This window comes from Mobula hypostoma, chromosome 1 (genome assembly GCF_963921235.1).
Source record: "Mobula hypostoma chromosome 1, sMobHyp1.1, whole genome shotgun sequence".
Classification (NCBI taxonomy): Eukaryota; Metazoa; Chordata; class Chondrichthyes; order Myliobatiformes; family Myliobatidae; genus Mobula; species Mobula hypostoma.
In genome coordinates, this window is record NC_086097.1 from 197,363,202 (window position 1) to 197,383,081 (window position 19,880).

Consider the following 19,880-nt stretch of genomic DNA (forward strand, 5'->3'; position numbering starts at 1 on the left):
CTGAGTTATCATCTAATGATAACTCAGTTATCATCAGCAAGTGCATTGATGACGTCGCTGTGGCTAAGACCATCACTACACGCGCTAACCAGAAGCCATGGATGACCGCGGAGGTGCGTGCGCTGCTGAGGACCCGTGACTCCGCCTTCAGAGCAGGTGACAAAGCAGCCCTAACAACAGCGAGGGCCAAACTGTCCTGGGCCATCAGAGATGCAAAGCGAATCCACAGCCACTTCCAGGACAGTGGCAATACGAGACGCACGTGGAAGGGTATTTAGGACTTCAACTACAAGACAACACCACCTGCCTGTGCTGGTGATGCCTCCTGTCCAGATGTGTTGAATAACCTTTTTGCTCGTTTTGAGGCGAAAAATGACGTGGCGGCAAGGAAGACCACCCCTCCTCCAAACAACCAGGTGCTGTGTCTTACCGTGGCTGATGTGAGGAGAACCCTGTGCAGGGTCAACCCGCTGAACATTGACAACTTCTCCATAGAGATCGTTAAGAGCACCAAATTTCTTGGTGTTCACCTGGCGGAGAATCTCACCTGGTCCCTCAACACCAGCTCCATAGCAAAGAAAGCCCAGCAACATCTCCACTTTCTGTGAAGGCTGAGAAAAGTCCATCTCTCACCCCCCATCCTCACCACATCATCAAGTTCGCCGATGACACGACTGTGGTGAGTTTCATCAGCAAGAACGATGAGTCAGCATACAGAGAGGAGGTGCAGCGGCTAACAGACTGGTGCAGAGCCAACAACCTGTCTCCGAATGTCAACAAAACAAAAGAGATAGTTGTTGACTTCAGGAGGACATGGAGCGACCACTCTCCGCTGAACATTGACAACTTCTCCATAGAGATTGTTAAGAGCACCAAATTTCTTGGTGTTCACCCGGTGGAGAATCTCACCTGGTCCTTCAACACCAGTTCCATAGCAAAGAAAGCCCAGCAACATCTCCACTTTCTGTGAAGGCTGAGAAAAGTCCATCTCTCACCCCCCATCCTCACCACATTCTACAGAGGTTAGGTCAACTGATAAGATCATCATGGTCTCTCTTCCCACTATTACAGACACTTACACCTCACGCTGCATCCGTAAAACAAACAGCATTATGAAGGACCCCACGCATCCCTCATACAAACTGTTCTCCCTCCTGCCATCTGGCAAAAGGCACCCAAGTATTTCAGCTCTCATGACCAGACTATGTAACAGTTTCTTCCCCCAAGCCATCAGACTCATCAATACCCAGTGCCTGGACTGACACCAATCTACTGCCCTCTACTGTGCATATTGTCTTGTTAATTATTTATTGTAATGCCTGCACTGTTTTGTGCACTTTATACAGTCCTGGGTAGGTCTGTAGTCCAGTGTAGTTTTGTGTTGTTTTACGTAGTTCAATGTAGTTTTTGTATTGTTCATGTAGCACCATGGTCCCGAAAAATGTTGTCTCGTTTTTACTGTGTACTGTACCAGCTGTTATGGTCGAAATGACAATAAAAAGTGACTTGACTTGATCTCTGGTTCTCGATCCGTAGATGCTCTCTGACTTAATGAATGCAGCATTACCAGCATTTTGTATTTTTTTAATAGAAAAAATTAAAGCGTCATTTGTGGGGTTCATATACTATACCCACAGAGGGAGCTGTTAACTAACAACTGAAGATCAGTAAACTGATAATAATCTAGAAAAGATTAGAAATATTTAAATATTCTTGTAGAATTATATCCAACAAGTGAAATTCTAAAAATATTATTACTCAAGTATAGCCTTACAAAATAAAGTAGTAAGTAATTCAAAACGAAAGTAAAAAATACTGGTGGTACATTGGTGGAAAAAGAAAAGAGGTTTTGATATTTCTGCCCGATGACCTTCCATCAGAAAGAATCAATTCTGCATAACACTATAATGTTATATCTTCACAAATTTACAGCCCCACACCTTGTATTTTTAAGATTTATTATGTTAGTAAACCAAGGCACGGGATTATTTAGGATTTTCAAGGATTTTGTTACCTAATTTTATCTTCAATAAAATGTAATTTATTGTAGGTCCAATTTATAAGTGGCATTGGAACAAAAATATACAAACCCCATTACCAGAAAAGTTGGGATATTTTCCAAAATGCAATAAAAACAAAAAACTGTGATATAGACCGTAAGACCATAAGACAAAGGAGCAGAAGTCGGCCATTCGGCCCATCGAGTCTGCTCCGCCATTTTATCATGAGCTTGATCCATTCTCCCATTTAGTCCCCCGCCTTTTCACCATAACCTTTGATGCCCTGGCTACTCAGATACCTATCAATCCCTGCCTTAAATGCACCCAATGACTTGGCCTCTACTGCTGCCCGTGGCAACAAATTCCATAGATTCACACCCTTTGGCTAAAAAAATTTCTTCGCCTTTCTGTTCTGAATGGGCGCCCTTCAATCCTTAAGTCATGCCTTCTCGTAGCACATACCCCCACCATGGGAAACAACTTTGCCACATCCACTCTGTCCATGCCTTTCAACATTTGAAATGTTTCTATAAGGTCTCCCCTCATTCTTCGAAACTCCAAGGAATACAGTCCAAGAGCGGACAAATGTTCCTCATATGTTAACCCTCTCATTTCCGGAATCATTCTAGTGAATCTTCTCTGTACTCTCTCCAATGTCAGCGCATCCTTTCTTAAATAAGGAGACCAAAACTGCCCAGTACTCCAAGTGAGGTCTCACCAGCGCCTTATAGAGCCTCAACATCACATCCCTGCTCCTATACTCTATTCCTCTAGAAATGAATGCCAACATTGCATTCGCCTTCTTCACTACCGACTCAGCCTGGAGGTTAACCTTAAGGATATCCTGTACCAGGACTCCCAAGTCCCGTTGCATCTCAGAACTTTGAATTCTTTCCCCATTTAAATAATAGTCTGCCCGTTTATTACTTCTGCCAAAGTGCATAACCATACACTTTCCAACATTGTCCTTCATTTGCCACTTCTTTGCCCATTCTTCCAATCTATCCAAGTCTCTCTGCAGACTCTCCGTTTCCTCAGCACTACCGGCCCCTCCACCTATCTTTGTATCGTCAGCAAACTTAGCCACAAAGCCATCTATTCCATAATCCAAATCGTTGATGTACTATGTAAAAAGAAGCAGCTCCAACACGTACCCCTGTGGAACACCACTGGTAACCGGCAGCCAACCAGAATAGGATCCCTTTATTCCCACTCTCTGTTTCCTGCCAATCAGCCAACGCTCTATCCACGTATGTAACTTTCCCGTAATTCCATGGGTTCTTATCTTGTTAAGTAGCCTCATGTGTGGCACCTTGTCAAAGGCCTTCTGAAAATCCAAATATACAACATCCACTGCATCTCTCTTGTCTAGCCTACTGGTAATTTTCTCAAAAAATTGTAATAGGTTTGTCAGGCAGGATATTCCTTCAAGGAATCCATGCTGAGTTCTGCCTATCTTGTCATATACCTCCAGGTACTCTGTAACCTCATCCTTGACAATCGACTCCCAACAACTTCCCAACCACCGATGTCAAGCTAACAGGTCTATAAATTCTTTTTCGCTTCCTTGCCCCCTTCTTAAATAGCGGAGTGACATTTGCAATCTTCCAGTCCTCCGGAACCATGCCAGAATCTATCGACTTCTGAAAGATCATCGCTAATGCCTCTGCAATCTCCACAGCTACTTCCTTCAGAACACGCGGGTGCATTCCATCTGGTCCGGGTGATTTATCTACCTTTAGACTATTCAGCTTCCTGAGTACTTTCTCTGTCGTAATTGTGACTGCGCACACTTCTCTTCCCTGCCACCCTTGAGTGTCCAGTATATTGCTGATGTCTTCCTCAGTGAAGACTGATGCAAAATACTCGTTCAGTTCCTCTGCCATCTCCTTATCTCCCATTACAATTTCTCCAGCATCATTTTCTATCGGTCCTATATCTACTCTCACCTGTGTTCTACTCTTTATATACTTGAAAAAGCTTTTAGTATCCTCTTTGATATTATTTGCTAGTTTCCTTTCCTAATGCATCTTTTCTCTCTCAATGATCACTGCCTCCTAAGGGTTCCTTCACCTCAATCTCTGTAATCACCTCCGGTTCATTACACAATGCCCAATCTAGTACAGCCGATCACCTAGTGGGCTCAACAACAAGCTGTTCTAAAAAGCCATCTTGTAGACATTCTACAAATTCTCTCTCTTGAGATCCAGTGCCGACCTGATTTTCCCAGTCCACTCACATGTTAAAATCCCCCACAATTATGGTAACACTGCCCTTCTGACAAGCCTTTTCTATTTCCTGTTGTAATTTGTAGTCCATATCCCTGCAACTGTTTGGAGGCCTATAAATAACTGCCATCAGGGTCCTTTTACCCTTGCAATTTCTCAGCTCAACCCATAAAAATTCTGCACATTCCAATCCTATGTCACCTCTTTCTAATGATTTAATATAATTTCTTACCAATAAAGCCATGCTTCCCCCTCTGCTGACCTTCCTATCCTTCCGATACACCGTGTATCCTTGGACGTTCAGTTCCCAGAGACATGCATCCTTTAGCAGAAACTTTTGTTGAGTGTGTTGCAGTCATCAAATTCTAAATTTGTGTATGTTTACAAAATACAATTAAGTTGGTCAGTAAAACTATTGAAAATCTTTTCTTTGTACTTTTGTCAGTTAAATAAAGATTCACATGAATTAACATATCACAGATTTTTGTTTTTATTGCATTTTGGAAAATATCCCAACTTTTCTGGAAATGGGGTTTGTAGTTCTTTTGCTGTTGCCCAAAGTTGCTACCAATGGTAACATTTTCTTAGAGTGTTACAGAAAATTTATAGTGTACTAATACCAGTTAATGTTTTAATTTAGATCTGCTCAAACAATGGTGCCATTGTTCGGTGATGAGATATTTACTAGTGCATCTGCTCAACTCTTTAATGGGGAATTACAACAGTTGACCATCAAACTGGAGAATATTGGTACGGAATCTTTGGAAACATTGGAAGTTTCTGCAAAGAACATAAATGACAAAGGTTGGTATTAATCTGTGTTCAGCGAAGCAATGTTTGTTTCTTGTTGTAATGTAATGAAACTTTGAAGTCTTAACCCTCCAGTAGTGCTGTTATTGAGCATCTATTTGTAGCCTTAATTTTTTTTTGTTTTTGGCATGTAATTAACAAAGAGTTACACTGTTCTAAATTAAGTTTGTTCACATTGGAAGTGTTCAAAATGCTTTTCATGCATAATTGCACAAACTATAGTTTGTGTGATAAAGCATTAAGAAACAAGCTAATAAGTGTATATTTCTGATGCATTTGAGCCACAAGATGTTCTGCAGACCTGCCTAATCTTAATGGGACATATAATCTGCCAATTGCAAATTACTTTTATTTTGTCCAATACAACTTTTACCTGAGCCAGTTTTTTAAAGATACTAAACCATTCAAAAGGCCAAAGCCATTAAGCTCGCCATAACTGCTACCTTCTAATCTACTCTTAAAGTCAACAAGTTTGAGCAAAGCTGTGGCATGCTGCTTGACTTAAGCACTACTTGATGTGTCTGAACGATCAGTTCATTACCATTCTACCTACTTCTATGTTTTATTTCTGAATCATTACTGCTTTGATTTTGAGCATTATCTCCTTTGAATGAAAGCACAAATTTATTCTTACTGTGTTTCTTGCAATTTTAAAACCTCTGTGAACTCCTGTTTCCACCCTATTTTAAGACGTTTGTGTTGGTTTTTGAAGTAGGGAATAAAGCAAAAGTAGAAGAGCAATGTTTTATGATTGCCATTATTGCTACTGTAGAATTTGGTTACTTGGACCAACGCTTTACAGAGAAAATTATTCTGTAGCTATTTCTATATTGTTGTAGACCACCAAATGGGGAGCGAGAATTGGAGGAGCAAATTCGTAAGGAGATAGATATTTGTAGTAAACACAAGGTTGTGATTGTGGGAGATTTTAATTTTCCACACATAGATTGGGAAGCCCATACTGTAAAAGGGCTGGATGGTTTGGAGTTTGTAAAATGTGTGCAGGATAGTTTTTTGCAGCAATACATAGAGGTACCAACGAGAGAAGGGGCAGTCTTGGATCTCCTGTTAGGGAATGAGATAGGTCAGGTGACGGAGGTTTGTGTTGGGGAGCACTTCGGGTCCAGTGATCACAATGCCATTAGTTTCAATATGATTATGGAGAAGGATAGGTCTGGAGCTAGGGTTGAGATTTTTGATTGGAGAAAGGCTAACTTAGAGGAGATGTGAAAGGATTTAGAAGGAGTGGATTGGGACAATTTGTTTTATGTGAAGGATGTAATAGAGAAATGGAGGTCATGTAAAGGTGGAAATTTTGAGGGTACAGAATCTTTATGTTGCTGTTAGGTTGAAAGGAAAGGTTAAAAGTTTGAGAGAGCCATGGTTTTCAAGGGATATTGGAAACTTGGTTCGGAAAAAGAGAGATATCTACAATAAGTATAGGCAGTACGGAGTAAATGAGGTGCTCGAGGAATAGAAAGAATGTAAAAAGAATCTTAAGAAAGAAATTAGAAAAGCTAAAAGAAGATATGAGGTTGCTTTGGCAAGTAAGGTGAAAATAAATCCAAAGGGTTTCTACAGTTATATTAATAGCAAAAGGATAGTGAGGGATAAAATTGGTCCCTTAGAGAATCAGAATGGACAGCTATGTGTGGAACCAAAAGAGATGGGGGAGATTCTGTTTCTTTTCTTCGGTATTCACTAAGGAGAAGGATATTGAATTGTGTAAGGTAAGGGAAACAGGTAGGGAAGTTATGGAAACTATGATAGAAACATAGAAACATAGAAAATAGGTGCAGGCGTAGGCCATTCGGCCCTTCGAGCCTGCACCGCCATTCAGTATGATCATGGCTGATCATCCAACTCAGAACCCTGTACCAGCCTTTCCTCCATACCCCCGATCCCTTTAGCCACAAGGGCCATATCTAACTCCCTCTTAAATATAGCCAATGAACTGGCCTCATCTATTTCCTGTGGCAGAGAATTCCACAGATTCACCACTCTCTGTGTGAAGAAGTTTTTCCTAATCTCGATCCTAAAAGGCTTCCCCTTTATCCTCAGACTGTGACCCCTCGTTCTGGACTTCCCCAACATTGGGAACAATCTTCCTGCATCTAGCCTGTCCAATCCCTTTAGGATTTTATACGTTTCAATAAGATCCCCCCTCAATCTTCTAAATTCCAATGAGTATAAGCCTAGTTGATCCAGTCTTTCATCATATGAAAGTCTTGCCATCCCAGGAATCAATCTGGTGAACCTTCTTTGTACTCCCTCTATGGCAAGGATGTCTTTCCTCAGATTAGGGGACCAAAACTGCACACAATACTCCAGGTGTGGTCTCACCAAGGCCTTGTACAACTGCAGTAGTACCTCCCTGCTCCTGTACTCGAATCCTCTTGCTATGAATGCCAGCATACCATTTGCCTTTTTCACCGCCTGCTGTACCTGCATGCCCACTTTCAATGACTGGTGTATAATGACACCCAGGTCTCGTTGCACCCCCCTTTTCCTAATCGGCCACCAATCAGATAATAATTTGTTTTCCTGTTTTTGCCACCAAAGTGGATAACCTCACATTTATCCATATTAAATTGCATCTGCTATGAATTTGCCCACTCACCTAACCTATCCAAGTCACCCTGCATCCACTTAGCATCCTCCTCACAGCTAACACTGCCGCCCAGCTTCGTGTCATCCGCAAACTTGGAGATGCTACATTTAATTCCCTCATCCAAGTCATTAATATATATTGTAAACAACTGCGGTCCCAGCACTGAGCCTTGCGGTACCCCACTAGTCACTGCCTGCCATTCTGAAAAGGTCCCGTTTATTCCCACTCTTTGCTTCCTGTCTACTAACCAATTCTCTATCCACATCAGTACCTTACTCCCAGTACTGTGTGCTTTAAGTTTGCACACTAATCTCCTGTGTGGGACCTTGTCAAAAGCCTTTTGAAAATCCAAATATACCACATCCACTGGTTCTCCCCTATCCACTCTACTAGTTACATCCTCAAAAAAAATTCTGAGAGATTCGTCAGACATGATTTTCCTTTCACAAATCCATGCTGACTTTGTCCGATGATTTCACCGCTTTCCAAATGTGCTGTTATCACATCTTTGATAACTGACTCTAGCATTTTCCCCACCACCGATGTTAGGCTAACCGGTCTATAATTCCCTGGTTTCTCTCTCCCTCCTTTTTTAAAAAGTGGAGTTACATTAGCCACCCTCCAATCCTCAGGAACTAGTCCAGAATCTAAAGAGTTTTGAAAAATTATCACTAATGCATCCACTATTTCTTGGACTACTTCCGTAAGCACTCTGGGATGCAGACCATCTGGCCCTGGGGATTTAATCCCTTCAATTTACCTAACACCACTTCCCTACTAACATGTATTTCCCTCAGTTCCTCCATCTCACTGGACCCTCTGTCCCCTACTATTTCCGGAAGATTATTTATACCCTCCTAAGTGAAGACAGAACCAAAGTAGTTATTCAGTTGGTCTACCATGTCCTTGCTCACCATAATCAATTCAACTGTTTCTGTCTGTAGGGGACCTACATTTGTCTTAACCAATCTTTTCCTTTTTACATATCTATGAAAGCTTTTACAGTCAGTTTTTATGTTCCCTGCCAGTTTTCTCTCATAATCTTTTTTCCCTTTCCTAATTAAGCCCTTTGTCCTCCTCTGCTGGACTCTGAATTTCTCCCAGTCCACAGGTGAGCCACTTTTTCTGGCTAATTTGTATGCTGCTTCTTTGGAATTGATACTATCCCTAATTTCCCTTGTCAGCCGCGGGTGCACTACCTTCCATAATTTATGCTTTTGCCAAACTGGGATGAACAATTGTTGTAGTTTATCCATGCGATCTTTAAATACTTGCTGTTGCATATCCACCGTCAACCCTTTAAGTGTCATTTGCCAGTCTATCTTGCCAATTCACAACTCATACCTTCAAAGTTACCCTTCTTTAAGTTCAGAACCTTTGTTTCTGAAGTAACTATGTCACTCTCCATCTTAATGAAGAATTCCACCATATTATGGTTACTTTCACCCAAGGGGCCTCTCACAACAAGATTGCTAATTAACCCTTCCTCATTGCTCAATACCCAGTCCAGAATAGCCTGCTCTCTAGTTGGTTCTTCGACATGTTGGTTCAAAAAACCATCCAGCATACATTCCAAGAAATCCTCTTCCTCAGCACCCTTACCAATTTGGTTCACCCAATCTATATGTAGATTGAAGTCACCCATTATAATTGCTGTTCCTTTATTGCACACATTTCTAATTTCCTGTTTAATACCATCCCCAAACTCCCTACTACTGTTAGGTGGCCTATACACAACTCCCACCAGCGTTTTCTGCCCCTTAGTGTTATGCAGCTCTACCCATATCGATTCCAAATCCTCCCGGCTAATGTCCTTCCTTTCTATTGCGTTAATCTCCTCTCTAACCAGCAATGCTACCCCACCTCCTTTTCTTTCATGTCTATCCCTCCTGAATATTGAATCTCCCTGAATGTTGAGCTCCCATCCTTGGTCACCCTGGAGCCATGTCTCTGTGATCCCAACTATATCATATTCATTAATAACAATCTGCACTTTTAATTCATCCACCTTGTTACGAATGCTGCTTGCATTGACACACAAAGCCTTCAAGCTCGCTTTTACAACACTCTTAGCCCTTATACAATTATGTTGAAAAGTGGCCCTTTTTGATTTTTGCCCTGGATTTGCCGGCCTGCCACTTTTACTTTTCACCTTACTACTTTTTGCCTCTACCCTCATTTTACATCCCTCTGTCTCTCTGCACTTGTTCCCATCCCCCTGTTGTGAACTAACCTCCTCTCTCCTAGTCTCTTTAATTTGATTCCCACCCCCCAATCATTCTAGTTTAAAGTCACCTCAGTAGCCCTCGCAAATCTCCTTGCCAGGATATTGGTCCTCCTAGGATTCAAGTGTAACCTGTCCTTTTTGTACAGGTCACACCTGTGCCAAAAGAGGTCCTAATGATCCAAAAACTTGAATCCCTTCCCCCTGCTCCAATCCCTCAGCCACGCATTTATCCTCCACGTCATTGCATTCCTACTCTCACTGTCGCGTGGCACAGGCATGTAATCCCGAGATTACTACCTTTGCGGTGCTTTTTCTCAACTCCCTTCCGAACTCCCTATATTCTCCTTTCAGGACCTCTTCCCTTTTCCTACCTATGTCATTGGTACCTATATGTACCACGACCTCTGGCTCCTCACCCTCCCACTTCAAGATATCTTGGACACGATCAGAAATATCCTGGACCCTGGCACAGGGAGGCAAACTACCATCCGGGTCTCTGGACTGCGTCCACAGAATCGCCTATCTGACCCCCTTACTATCGAATCCCTTATTACAACTGCTCTCCTCTTCCTTTCCCTATCCTTTTGAGCTACAGGGCCGGACTCTGTGCCGGAGGCATGACCACTGTCGCTTCCCCCGGGTAAGCTGTCGCCCCCAACAGTACTCAAACAGGAGTACCTATTGTCAAGGGGCACAGTCACTGGGTACTCTCTATATTATTGATTAACGAAGAGGAAGTACTGGCACTTTTAAGGAATATAAAAGTGGATAAGTCTCCGGGTCCTGACAGGATATTCTCTAGGACCTTGAGGGATGTTAGTGTGGAAATAGCAGGGGCTCTGACAGAAATATTTCAAATGTCATTAGAAACGGGGATGGTGCTGGAGGATTGGCGTATTGCTCATGTTGTTCCATTGTTTAAAAAGGGTTCTAAGAGTAAACCTAGCAATTATCGGCCTGTGAGTTTGACGTCAGTGGTGGGTAAATTGATGGAAAGTATTCTTAGAGATGGTTATATAAAATTACCTGGATAGACAGGGTCTGATTAGGAACAGTCAATGTGGATTTGCGCGTGGAAGGTCACTAGTGGTGTGCCTCAGGGATCTGTACTGGGTCCAATGTTGTTTGTCATATACATTAATGATCTGGATGATGGGGTCGTAAATTGGAGTTAGTAAGTATGTGGATGATACTAAGGTGGAGTTGTGGATAATGAAGTAGGTTTTCAAAGCTTGCAGAGAGATTTAGGCCAGTTAGAAGAGTGGTCTAAAAGATGGCAGATGGAGTTTAATGCTGATAAATGTGAGGTGCTACATTTTGGTAGGACTGATCAAAATAGGACATAGATGGTAAATGGTAGGGCATTGAAGAATGCAGTAGAACAAAGGGATCTAGGAATAATGGTGCATAGTTCCCTGAAGGTGGAATCTCATGTGGAGAGGGTGGTGAAGAAAGCTTTTGGTGTGCTGGCCTTTATAAATCAGAGCATTGAGTATAGAAGTTGGGATGTAATGTTGAAATTGTACAAGGCATTGGTAAGGCCAAATTTGGAGTATTGTGTACAGTTCTGGTCACAGAATTATAGGAAAGATGTCAACAAAATAGAGCGAGTGCAGAGAAGATTTACTAGAATGTTACCTGGGTTTCAGCACCTAAGTTACAGAGAAAGGTTGAACAAGTTGGGTCTTTATTCTTCGGAGCGCAGAAGGTTGAAGGGGGACTTGATAGAGGTATTTAAAATTATGAAGGGGATAGGTAGAGTTGACGTGGATAGGCTTTTTCCATTGAGAGTGGGGGGATTCAAACAAGAGGACATGAGTTGAGAGTTAAAGGGACAAGTTTAGGGGTAACATGAGGGGGAACTTCTTTACTCAGAGGTAGCTGTGTGGAATGAGCTTCCAGCAGAAGTGGTTGAGGCAGGTTCGATGTTGTCATTTAAAGTTAAGTTGGATAGGTATATGGACAGGAAAGGAATGGAGGGTTATGGGCTGAGTGCAGGTCGGTTGGACTCGGTGAGAGTAAGCGTTCGGCACGGACTAGAAGGGCTGCGATGGCCTGTTTCCGTGCTGTAATTGTTCGATGGTTATATGCTTATTGACCAAGACTGAAAATAATATTGTTAAAATTTGTAATTGCATCACTCAGTGCTGGAGGTAATTGGGGAATTTTGTAATGACACCTATGATAAGCATTTGAAAAAATTAATTTAGGAAATCCGGGCTAGATTTAGTTAGCTGGGTATCCATGTAGATAAGACTTGATTGACTCCTTTTCAAAAATAACTTGGAGAATTTAACAGCTGTCTTCGTTTACTTCATTGTTCTGTTTTATATGAGGAAGAGTCAAAGAAAAGAACAGGGGTCAGCCTTAAGCCCACTGCAACATTCATAAAGATCATTGGCTAATTTCATCTTTGCTTTCAGTTTACTTTTCTCCTTGTTCTCTCCTCTCGTCTAAAAATCTGCATCTCCATCTTGTATGTATTCAGTGGCTCAATTTCAACAGCTTTCTTTGTTTCGGAATTAGAACCATAGAAACATAGAAAACCTACAGCACAATACAGGCCCTTCGGCCCACAAAGTTGTGCCAAACATGTCCCTACCTTAGAAATTACTAGGCTTACCTGCAGCCCTCTATTTTTCTAAGCTCCATGTACCTATCCAAAGGTCTTTTATAAGTCCATATAGTATCTGCCTCCACCACTGTTGCCGGCAGCCCATTCCACGCACTGAGCACTCTCTGTGTAAAAAAAACTTACCCCTGACATCTCCTCTGTATCTACTCCCAAGCACCTTAAACCTGTTGCCTCTTGTGGCAGTCATTTCAGACCTGGAAAAAAGCCTCTGACTATCCACACGGTCAATGCCTCTCATCATCTTATACACCTCTGTCAGGTTACTTCTCATCCTCTGTCACTCCAAGGAGAAAAGGCCAAGTTCACTCAACCTGTCTTCAGAAGGCATGCTCCCCAATCCAGGCAACATCTTTGTAAATCTCCTCTGCACCCTTTCTATGGTTTCCACATCCTTCCTGTCGTGAGGCGACCAGAACTGAGCACAGTACTCCAAGTGTAGTCTGACCAGGGTCTTATATACCTGCAACATTACCTCTTGGCTCTTAAATTCAATTCAACAATTGATGAAGGCCAATACGCCGTATGCCTTCTTAACCACAGAGTCAACCTGCGCAGCTGCTTTGAGTGTCCTATGGACTCAGACCCCAAGATCCCTCTGATCCTCCACACTGCCAAGAGTCTTACTATTAATACTATATTCTGCCATCATATTCGACCTACCAAAATGAACCTCTTATCTGATTTTAACTCCAGCTGCCACTTCTCAGCCCAGTTTTGCATCCTATCAATGTCCCGCTGCAACCTCTTGACAGTCCTCTGCACTATCCACAACACCCCCAAGCTTTGTGTCATTAGTAAACTTAGTAACCCATCCCTCCATTTCCTCATCCAGGTCATTTATAAAAATCACGAAGAGTAAGAGTCCCAGAACAGATCTCTGAGGCTCACCACTGGTCACTGACCTCCATGCAGACTATGACCTGTCTACAACCACTCTTTGCCTTCTGTGGGCAAGCCAGTTCTGGATCCACAAAGCAATGTCCCCTTGGATCCCATGCCTCCTTACTTTCTCAATAAGCCAATCGTGGGGTACCTTATCAAGTGCCTTGCTGAAATCCATATACACTACATCTACTGCGCTTCCTTCATCAGTGTGCTCAGTCACATCCTCAAAAAATTCAGTCAGGCTCATAAGCCATGACCTGCCCTTGACAAAGCCAATTGGGGCTGAAGATCCTTCAGGAGGAAAATTTCTTCCTCCTTACCATCTTTAATGGACAATCCCTTATTCTTCATTCATGATACCCCCATGCCAGCCCCCCCCCGCCCCCAGAAACTTGCTATTGATTATTGGTCTTGTATCAATTAAATTTAAGTTATTCCTGTGAAATTGAGACCTTAATTAAAATAAAATTTATTTTGCTTATAAGAAGCAACAGATCATTTAATTAAAACTTTTCTATGTCATGAATGCTTGATTGTGTTTTTGGAATAATTGAAAAACGGTTATCTTTCAATTAACTATTTTGTAGTGGGGTGACTGTTGGCTCAATCTAAAGTAGACGAGAAACCCATGGACTCTATCTGTGCTTGACAAATTCCACAGTATCTATTTCCATTTGATTACAATTAGAAAACTCTGCACAATACTCTCCAGCAAGGAAAGCTTCATCAGCAAATTCTTATCGATTGAGTATTTTTTTCCATTTTAATGACATGGACAAGACTGACAAAGTTGTACTTAATATTTGCCATTGTGCACATAGAGAGTGATGTGGTAATGATTAGTTGCCACATTGAGCTATTGCATTCTGTATGATAGTATTCTCATGATTGGGTGTCACAGTAGCATAGAAGATAGCATGACACTATTACAGCTCTGGGCATTGGAGTTCAGAGTTCAATCCTGGCTTCCTCTGTACGTCCCTATGGAATGCATGGGTGTTCTCTGGTTTCCTCCCACAATCTAAGAATGTGCCGGGTAGGTTAATTGGTCATGGTAAATTTTTCTGTGCTTGGGTTAAGGTCAAATTCAGGTCATCAGGGGTTGCTGGACAGTGTGGCTGGAAGAGCTTGAAGGGCCTATTCTGTGCTGTATCTCTAAATAAAACTAAATAAAATGTGCTTCATGAACTGCCAAGATATTTTCTGACTGGCATCTTGTCGATTCCTCCAAGATTCCAGCAACTGCAGATTCTTCTATTTCCATGAAAGCTTGGTGTTCTAAATCTGTAATTAAGTCCAGTCTTCTATGCATTTGTTTTGGGACGAAGTCCACTTACAAGTCAGTGGAATACAAGCAATGAAAGATTTATTTTGGAAGTAAGAAGTCAAAATGTACACAACTCCATATTTGTCAGATGGCTATTTTTCTTGGATCTGAGAGGCAGTGAAATGTATTAGATGCAGATATATCATATATGGCTGTTGGTCTCATAGAACATAGAATAGTACAGGCCCTTCGGCCCACAATGTTGTGCCGACCCTTAAACCCTGCCTCCCGTATAACCCCCCCACCTTAAATTCCTCCAAATACCTGTACAGCTGTCTCTTAAATTTCACTAGTGTATCTGCCTCCACCACTGACTCAGGCAGTGCATTCCATGCACCAACCACTCTCGGTTGAGTTTAAAAAAATACCTTCCTCTAATATCCCCTTTGAACTTCCCACTCCTTACCATAAAGCCATGTCCTCTTCTACTGAGCAGTGATGCCCTGGGGAAGAGGTGCTGGCTGTCCACTCTATCTATTCCTCTTAATATCTTGTATACCTCTATGTCTTCTCTCATCCTCCTTCTCTCCAAAGAGTAAAGCCCCAGCTCCCATAATCTCTGATCATAATGCATATTCTCTGAACCAGGCAGCATCCTGGTAAATCTCTTCTGTACCCTTGCCAATGCTTCCGCATCCTTCCTGTAGTGAGGCGACCAGAACTGGACACAGTACTCCAAGTGTGGTCTAACCAGAGTTTTATAGAGCTGCGTCATTACCTTGTGACTCTTAAACTCTATCCCTCGACTTATGAAGGCTAATACCCCATAAGCTTTCTTAACTACCCTATCTACCTGTGCGGCAACTTTCAGGGATCCGTGGACATGTACCCCCAGATCCCTCTGCTCCTCCACACCACCAAGCATCCTGCCATTTACTTTGTACTCTGCCTTGGAGTTTGTCCTTCCAAAGTGTACCACCTCACACTTCTCCGGGTTGAACTCCATCTGCCACTTCTCAGCCCACTTCTGCATCCTATCAATGTCTCTCTGCAACCTTCAACGATCCTCTACACTATCCACAACACCACCAACCTTTGTGTCATCTGCAAACTTACCAACCCACCCTTCTACCCCCACATCCAGGTCGTTAATAAAAATCACTAAAAATAGAGGTCTCAGAACCGATCCTTGTGGGACACCACTTGTCACAACCCTTCAATCTGAATGTACTCCCTCCACTACAACCCTCTGGTTTCTGCAGGCAAGCCAATTCTGAATCCACCTGGCTAAACTTCCCTGGATCCCATGCCTTCTGACTTTCTGAATAAGCCTGTGTGGAACCTTATCAAATGCCTTACTAAAATCCATGTAGATCACATCCACTGCACTACTCTCATCTATATGCCTGGTCACCACCTCAAAGAACTCTATCAGTCTTGTTAGACACGATCTGCCCTTCACAAAGCTATGCTGACTGTCCCTGATCAGACCATGATTCTCTAAATGCCCATAGATCCTATCTCGAAGAATCTTTTCCAACAGCTTTCCCCACCATAGACGTAAGGCTTACTGGTCTACAATTACCCGGACTATTCCTACTACCTTTTTTGAACAAGGGGACAGCATTCGCCTCCCTCCAATCTTCCGGTATCATTCCTGTGGACAACGAGGACATAAAGATCCTAGCCAGAGGCTCAGCAATCTCTTCCCTCACCTCGTGGAACAGCCTGGGGAATATTCCGTCAGGCCCCAGGGATCTGTCTGTCCCAATGTATGTTAACAACTCCAACACCTCCTCTCCCTTAATATCAACATGGTCCAGAACATCAACCTCACTCATATTGTCCTCACCGTCATCAAGTTCCCTCTCATTGGTGAATACCGAAGAGAAGTATTCATTGAGGACCTCGCTCACAGCCTCCAGGCACATCTTCCCACCTTTATCTCTAATTGGCCCTCCCTTCACTCCTGTCATCCTTTTGTTAGTCACATAATTGAAGAATGCCTTGGGGTTTTCCTTTGCCCTACTTGCCAAGGCCTTCTCATGCCCCCATCTTGCTCTCCTCAGCCCCTTCTTAAGCTCCTTTCTTGCTACCCTATATTCCTCAGTAGACCCATCTGATTCTTGCTTCCTAAACCTCATGTATGCTGCCTTCTTCCACCTGACTAGATTTTCCACCTCACTTGTCACCCATGGTTCCTTCACCCTACCATTCTTTATCTTCCTCACCAGGACAAATTTATCCCTAACGTCCTGCAAGAGATCCCTAAACATGGACCACATGTCCATAGTATATTTCCCTGCAAAAACATCATCCCAATTCACACCCGCAAGTTCTAGCCCTATAGCCTCATAATTTGCCCTTCCCCAATTAAAAATTTTCTTGTCCTGTCTGATTCTATCCTTTTCCATGATAATGCTAAAGGCCAGGGAGCAGTGCTCACTGTCCCCCAGATGCTCGCCCACTGAGATATCTGTGACCTGACCCGGTTCGTTACCTAATACTAGATCTAGTATGGCATTTCCCCTCATCGGCCTGTCCACATACTGTGACAGGAATCCATCCTTGACACACTTAATAGTCATAGTCATATACTTTATTGATCCCGGGGGAAATTGGTTTTCATTACAGTTGCACCATAAATAATTAAATAGTAATAAAACCATAAATAGTTAAATAGTAGTATGTAAATTATGCCAGGAAATAAGTCCAGGACCAGCCTATTGGCTCAGGGTGTCTGACCCTCCAAGGGAGGAGTTGTAAAATTTGATGTCCACAGGCAGGAATGACTTCCTATGACGCTCTGTGCTGCATCTCGAAGGAGTGAGTCTCTGGCTGAATGTACTCTTGTGCCCACCCAGTACATTATGTAGTGGATGGGAGACATTGTCCAAGATGGCATGCAACTTAGACTGCATCCTCTTTTCAGACACCACCGTGAGAGAGTCCAGTTCCATCCCTACAACATCACTGGCCTTACGAATGAGTTTGTTGATTCTGTTGGTGTCTGCTACCCTCAGCCTGCTGCCCCAGCACACAACAGCAAACATGATAGCACTGGCCACCACAGACTCGTAGAACATCCTCAGCATCGTCCGGCAGATGTTAAAGGACCTCAGTCTCCTCAGGAAATAGAGGTGGCTCTGACCCTTCTTGTAGACAGCCTCAGTGTTCTTAGACCAGTCCAGTTTATTGTCAATTCGTATCCCCAGGTATTTGTAATCCTCCAACATGTCCACACTGACCCCCTGGATGAAAACAGGGGTCACTGGTACCTTAGCTCTCCTCAGGTCTACCACCAGCTCCTTAGTCTTTTTCACATTAAGCTGCAGATAATTCTGCTCACACCATGTGACACAGTTTCCTACCGTAGCCCTGTACTCAGCCTCATCTCCCTTGCTGATGCATCCAACTATGGCAGAGTCATCAGAAAACTTCTGAAGATGACAAGACTCTGTGCAGTAGTTGAAGTCCGAGGTGTAAATGGTGAAGAGAAAGGGAGACAAGACAGTCCCCTGTGGAGCCCCAGTGCTGCTGATCACTCTGTCGGACACACAGTGTTGCAAGCACGCGTACTGTGGTCTGCCAGTCAGGTAATCAAGAAACCATGATACCAGGGAAGCATCCATCTGCATCACTGTCAACTTCTCCCCCAGCAGAGCGGGGCGGATGGTGTTGAACGCACTGGTGAAGTCAAAAAACATGACCCTCACAGTGCTCGCTGGCTTGTCCAGGTGGGCGCAGACACGGTTCAGCAGGTAGACGATGGCATCCTCAACTCCTAGTCGGGGCTGGTAGGCGAACTGGAGGGGATCTAAGTGTGGCCTGACCATAGGCCGGAGCAGCTCCAGAACAAGTCTCTCCAGGGTCTTCATTATGTGGGAGGTTAATGCCACCGGTCTGTAGTCATTGAGGCCGCTGGGGCATGGCGTCCTTGGCACAGGGACGAGGCAGGACGTCTTCCACAGTACAGGAACCTCCCCCCCCCACCTTTTTATTCTGGCGTCTTCCCCCTTCCTTCTCAGTCTAGAAGAAGAGCCCCAGCCCAAAATGTCAACAGTTTATTCATTTCCACAGATGTTGTGGGGATGGTACTGGACTCTCTCACGGTGGTGTCTGAAAAGAGGATGCTGTCTAAGTTGCATGCCATCTTGGTTAATGTCTCCCATCCACTACATAATGTACTGGGTGGGCACAAGAGTACATTCAGCCAGAGACTCATTCCTCCGAGATGCAGCACAGAGCGTCATAGGAAGTCATTCCTGCCTGTGGCCATCAAATTTTACAACTCCTCCATTGGAGGATCAGACACCCTGAGCCGATAGGCTGTTCCTGGACTTGTTTCATAATTTACTGGCATAATTTATATATTACTATTTAACTATTTATGGTTCTATAACTATTTATTATTTATGGTGCAACTGTAACGAAAACGAATTTCCCCCGGGGTCAATAAAGTATAACTATGACTATCTCACATTGCCCATGATGAGAGAGGGGAGACACGGCTTATATCTTCTCTTCTCCATAAGCATCTGTTGTCTCGACCCGATCCTCTTCCCTTGCCTTTTTGATCCCCCTCTGCATCCTCTGTGTGTTTTCCTCCAGATTTTAGCTGGGGTGTCCGCTGCTCTGTTCACTAAACCGGCCGGCATAAGCGCAGTCAGCTGGTCCCTGGAATAAACAATCCGGCCATCCTGCTGCCACGCTAATGAGACATGAGAGAACTGCAAGTACAGTACATGGAGTAAAGCCAGATCTAACATATAAAGAGGCTTTGAGGAAAGAGCAGAAAAAAGGATGTAAAGGTAGTAAGGGCTAAAGTGCGTGTACTTCAATGCAAGAAGCATCAGGAACAAAAGTGATGAACTGAGTGCTTGAATACATACATGGGATTATGGTGTAGTGGCCATTTTGGCTGGCGCCAAGGCAGGAATGGATTCTCAATATTCCTGGATTTCAGTGCTTTAAAAGGGATGGGGGGGAAGGGGAGGAGGGGTGGTATTACTGGTCAGGGACACTATTACAGCTACAGAAATAAACTCTGCCCTGTCTAAACCGTTGGAACTAATCAGGTGCCAATCAATATTAGGGAAGTTAAAGTCACTCATGATAATAACCCTTTTATTTTTGCACCTTTCCAAAATCTAACTCCGAATCTGCTCCTCGATATCTCTGCTGCTATCAGGGGGCCTATGGAATACTCCCAATAGA

General features: G+C 43.3%; 1 protein-coding gene and 1 long non-coding RNA gene across 8 annotated transcripts in view; one reads left to right on the top strand and one right to left on the bottom strand.

The window, feature by feature from the left end:
* trappc9 (trafficking protein particle complex subunit 9) overlaps window positions 1–19,880 on the top strand; it is a 749,291-nt gene that overhangs the window by 175,788 nt on the left and 553,623 nt on the right. For all 7 annotated transcript variants that reach the window (XM_063062835.1, XM_063062851.1, XM_063062844.1 and 4 more), the window contains one exon: window positions 4,869–5,032. In XM_063062835.1, coding sequence (XP_062918905.1) covers window positions 4,869–5,032 — 164 coding nt within the window. The remainder of the gene's footprint in view (window positions 1–4,868; window positions 5,033–19,880) is intronic.
* LOC134354109 (uncharacterized) overlaps window positions 1–19,880 on the bottom strand; it is a 40,540-nt gene that overhangs the window by 18,498 nt on the left and 2,162 nt on the right. The gene's annotated exons all lie outside the window — the stretch shown is intronic.